Raw genomic sequence first — 4,400 nt, 5'->3', positions numbered from 1 at the left:
CACACACACACACACACACACACACACACACACACACATTGCTCTTTAAAGATCCTCAAAGCCTTTTCTACAACATCGGTTTCAAGGATAGAAAAGCCAATGGTAATAGCATTGAAGATAGGTTTTTATGGCCGTTTAATGAACATTATAGAGGAACTTGCATGGAATATATAGAATAGTGGTTGGCATTTATATTCCATTAGGATATGTCGGACACATAATTATCACATGTCATTCACGCGACCCCAGCAATTGTGTACTACCGTCACCCCCGCTACAGTGAGGGAAGCTGACACTGACACAGAGTAAGCATTGATGATTGACCAGGCTATCGATCCATGCAGTCTGAAGCCAGAGCTCAGATCGGTATCTACAGTGATAGTATTTTCCTTCTTCCTGACAAAAATGACCTTGGTGAAGTTCTGCTCCTTAGTGAGGAGAGCAATTAGCACCAGGGACAACATTCATAAGCAAGTCTGGCTGGGAACATAAAAGGGGCAATTAAGGTACCTAGAAAAATCTAAAGGGGACTTCAAAGCTGAAGTGGCACCAGAGCTGGCTGTTGACAGGGTGAGAGTCACTGCAGCAGGCAGAGGTGAGGAAAGACTCACAGAATCCCTTAGACCCCATAGCCTTCCGTTTAATGAGCCCCAAGAGATAAAGGTTGGACTCACCTTCTATTGCATCTGTAGGGTTTGAAGTGTTAATCTGGTTAAGGCTGAGCTCTGCCAGGTGAGATTCTCTCATCGGGCAAGCTTGCACGGTGCTGTCATGCACGCTGCCTGACTGGCTTGAAGTGAAAGACAAAGGCGCCAGGACCAAGTTCCAGGGGTCTCCTTGGCTCGAGCCTCCACCATTGATTCTAGCTACCTTGATGTGACAAAAGAGACACCCATTCTTTCTCTGTGCAGTAATCTCCTTCTCTGGACGTCTTCATCAGTCCTGTGGTCTTCTGTAACTTCAGATAGGCTAAAGAGGTTTCACGGCTCTTTAGCCGTGTCCTGTGGAAGTCTGCTCCCCTGATATTTGTGATTTCTCTGTTCTGATTTCTCTACCCCTCTGGATATTCAGCCTTTTTCCATTTCCCTTCTCTTCCTACCCCTAAAAATATAAGTGTTCTTCACTCCCTGACACTAGCCCCTTTGTCCTCTTATGGGCTCTCCTTAGGACCCTCCCACTCCCATGTAACCAACCATTCCTTGCCTGGCCCCTCCTAGTTTCTTCCCCGTGGTTTTCTGGGCTTTTCTTATCATCATCTGATGGTCCCAGGGGGAACCTTAGACTCAATGTACACCTAAGGCACTCCCCTATCAAATCTCTCTCCTTCCAGGACCTGCCCCTCACCCCACCTGCTACTGCTCCACACCCTTCTCTCCCTCATGTTTCTTGAATCCACTTCCCTTCTCCAAGTCTCTCCTATCTTTCTCTGTTCTCTGGCTTTACTATTTGGACAGCAACTGCCTCCCAGCTGCTCTCATTGCCTCCGACTTTGCTTCTCTAAGGTGAGAAAGTTCAGGTTCCTCTGCTGGAGAATGCCTGAGAGCCAGTCATCACCAGCACCCAATCGCTAGCTCGGTCTGGTAAGATCTTGTGTGACCTGGTGTCACCTCTCTGTCTAGCTCTCAGAATTCATGATGAGATAGTATAACAAAGTAGCAAGCAGCTTTCAGTGCTGGCTCATGAGTTTTAGATAGAGTGACTTTCTCACTTTTAAAACGTGGTCCCTAAACTAATTCATTTTTAAAGAAGCAACCCAGATATGTGGCTTAGGAAAACTTACACATTGGGCAAGGAAGGGTTCCAATTGCATCCTGAGCCTATCGTCCCATAACAAAGGAATGAGATCATTGAGACTCTTTCTCTAGAGTCAGACCCTTGTCAGCATCTTGGTCATCTTTGCCCCAGTGCCTAGTGCAACACCCAACAGAGAACAGATACCCGGTTATACTGTTCACCAGAACATATGCTCTGAGATAAGTGATCCTGACCTCCACCCTTGGACTCCAAGCAGCACTTGACAAACGGTTCATTAGTGACTGCTGGTGCCATGGACAGCCACGATGGCAGGAGAATCTGGATCACACAGCTCCTCATGTGCCAGGACATTCTTTCCCTGAAGCATACATATTCTGAGAGAGAGGTTGAAAGGATCAAACTCTAGTAAGGGAGCAATCTGCTAGGTCTGCAGAAGATGGAATGGCAGGCCCTCCCATGAGCTCTGTCTTGGAACTATCAATGAGAGGAGCTATTATGAATAAAGGGGATTATGGCAAAGATGAGTTGGCACTGAGAGAGGACACTGGGTTTCCCAAATGGGTTCTGTTTGTATCTAGAGAAAAGCTTTCTGATCCCACTATCCATTTGTGATAATCAAGGTCCCTCTTCCCTGTCTGCCACCCTTGTGGCTTGTCCCTGATTTCGCAACTGCAACATTTAAATGGTGAACAAGGCAACCAGGGTCACTAAGAGGAGCCTCTGTTGATCCTAATGGGTCCTTAGAGGGTGGGGGGGGACCACATTTTGAATACCCACCTCTGGCTGATCCTCCAGTCTGGCTGGTTGCAATGTATTATTAGAAAGCCCACGTGCATGACCTTGGAACAACAGAGACACTTGTTTCCCATCCTGGGGAACCTAAGCTTGGGTGGAGGAGGAGGGAGGCCATGGTGGGAGCAGGAGCAAGCTCCTTAGAGGGTTTTCAGAGAGTGGGTTTAAATCTGCCCCACCCCTTATACATATAGCTTCAGGGCCATGCAGAACTTTTACAAGCGGTAATGAAATTCAAGATGCCAACAAAGCACCCAGTATGCTGCTGCTTCCAAAATGCTAGCTCCTGACATGAGCGCTTCCGACTGCCATGCACACAGGCTGAGGCTTCTGGGCAGAGATGATTGATGCCTGTTGCTCCTCAGGGGATTGGCCCAGCACAGTGAGGGAGGGGTGCTGTCCAGAGCCCCCCTCTGCTGATCCCGCAGAGCCTCTGCCCCGCCTCTTACCGAACACGAGTGAGGGAGGTGGAGTCCTTTTTCAAGGGAGGAATTTTCTAGGCTGTGTGGGAAGTGATGTTCTTTACAGACTTTTCATTGTTAACCACTCTCCTTTCTGCCACCTCACCTCCTTTTCTTTTCTTAACTGGAAATTGGAAGATTGGGTCTTCAAACAACCCCTAGAACCAGCATGTGTATCTTCCTAAAAACTGTTAATGAATTAGGACTGATACTGAAATCATCACCTATTTCCTAGTGGGGGAGAAGGAGGGTGGAGGATGGGCTGGGCCGCCACCACCACCACCACCATCAACAACAACTACAACTACAACAAAACCCTTTCATTTTCCATTTCTTTTCAATCAGAAAGGTAAATGATGTCCTAATGGGGAAAGGCACCTGGAATATAGCTGAGGAACAGTAGGCAGCAGGTGGACACGCGTCTGTTTATTGTATTTTATTTTAATTTGTCTGGGGGTGGGTATGCAGCAATAACCACCAGGGTCTCCTCTCTGGGCTCTCCTGGGAAAATGAGGGACGCCATCTTGCAGCCAAGATTGGGCTGGAGCTGGGTGTTGGGGTGAAAGTGCAGAGACTTTATGCCCACAGGAAAGCGTTGAAACACATCTGTCTGTCTGTCTGTCTGCTCACCACCAGCCCTGCTCTCCATCCAATCTCTGCAGCTCCATAAACTGGGCTTACTGTACATGAACATCTCAGCTGAGTCCCCAGCGTGGTACACACAGTTTTCAGTCCACAGCTGCCTTAGTAGGGACAAGTCTTTCAGAAGAAATCACCTACCAGAACCTTCCCTGAGTCTGGGCAGTTGCTCAGGGCTGCTAAAGTTGCTTATTAACCTCTTCCTGTCCCAATGCTGGACTGGATAAAGTACAAGTGTGACCCTGTGGCACAGCCTACAGGTTCTTAGCACTTCCCAAGGACACCACCCCTGTTCTCAATTTAGGAAGAGAGAGAGAGAGAGAGAGAGAGAGAGAGAGAGAGAGAGAGAGAGAGAGATTACCTCCAAAAGATGATCTGCCCCAAGGAAGCCATGGCGAGGGAGTTCCCACAGTCCTGCTGTGTGTAGGGTCAGATTTTGTTGAGTGGAGCTGCGTGCCTGCTGCTGCCCTCCTGGGTGCTGTGACTCACACCGGGTTCCTTTGTGCTGTCTTTAAATAGTGCAGGCTGGGAGGGGTGCACGTCCTCGCTGTGGACGGCTCAGGTATGAGGAAACAGCTCCGTGAAGCCAAGGCCCAGGGATGCCTTTCTAGGCCCTGACCCGTGTAAGGGCGAGGAGAAGTTTCCCAGCCTCTACCTCGGGGCTTGAATTCATACAGGTCGCTATCTTCCAATTGCACAAGGCACGGGGAAGAGCCAGCTAAGGGGATCTAACTCACTGTCTGAGGAATCCCA

At 48.8% G+C, this 4,400-nt stretch overlaps 1 protein-coding gene across 1 annotated transcript in view; it reads right to left on the bottom strand.

Moving 5' to 3' along the window:
- The window catches only part of Vtcn1 (V-set domain containing T cell activation inhibitor 1), a 68,514-nt gene extending 64,378 nt beyond the window's left edge, over positions 1-4,136 (bottom strand). The window contains exon 1 of the mRNA XM_021196714.1: positions 4,009-4,136. Coding sequence (XP_021052373.1) covers positions 4,009-4,040 — 32 coding nt within the window. The 5' untranslated portion in view covers positions 4,041-4,136. The remainder of the gene's footprint in view (positions 1-4,008) is intronic.
- Between the last annotated feature and the right edge of the window lie 264 nt (positions 4,137-4,400).

This window comes from Mus pahari, chromosome 4 (genome assembly GCF_900095145.1).
Source record: "Mus pahari chromosome 4, PAHARI_EIJ_v1.1, whole genome shotgun sequence".
Taxonomy (NCBI): Eukaryota; Metazoa; Chordata; class Mammalia; order Rodentia; family Muridae; genus Mus; species Mus pahari.
This window is presented reverse-complemented; position numbering and strand designations above follow the sequence as displayed.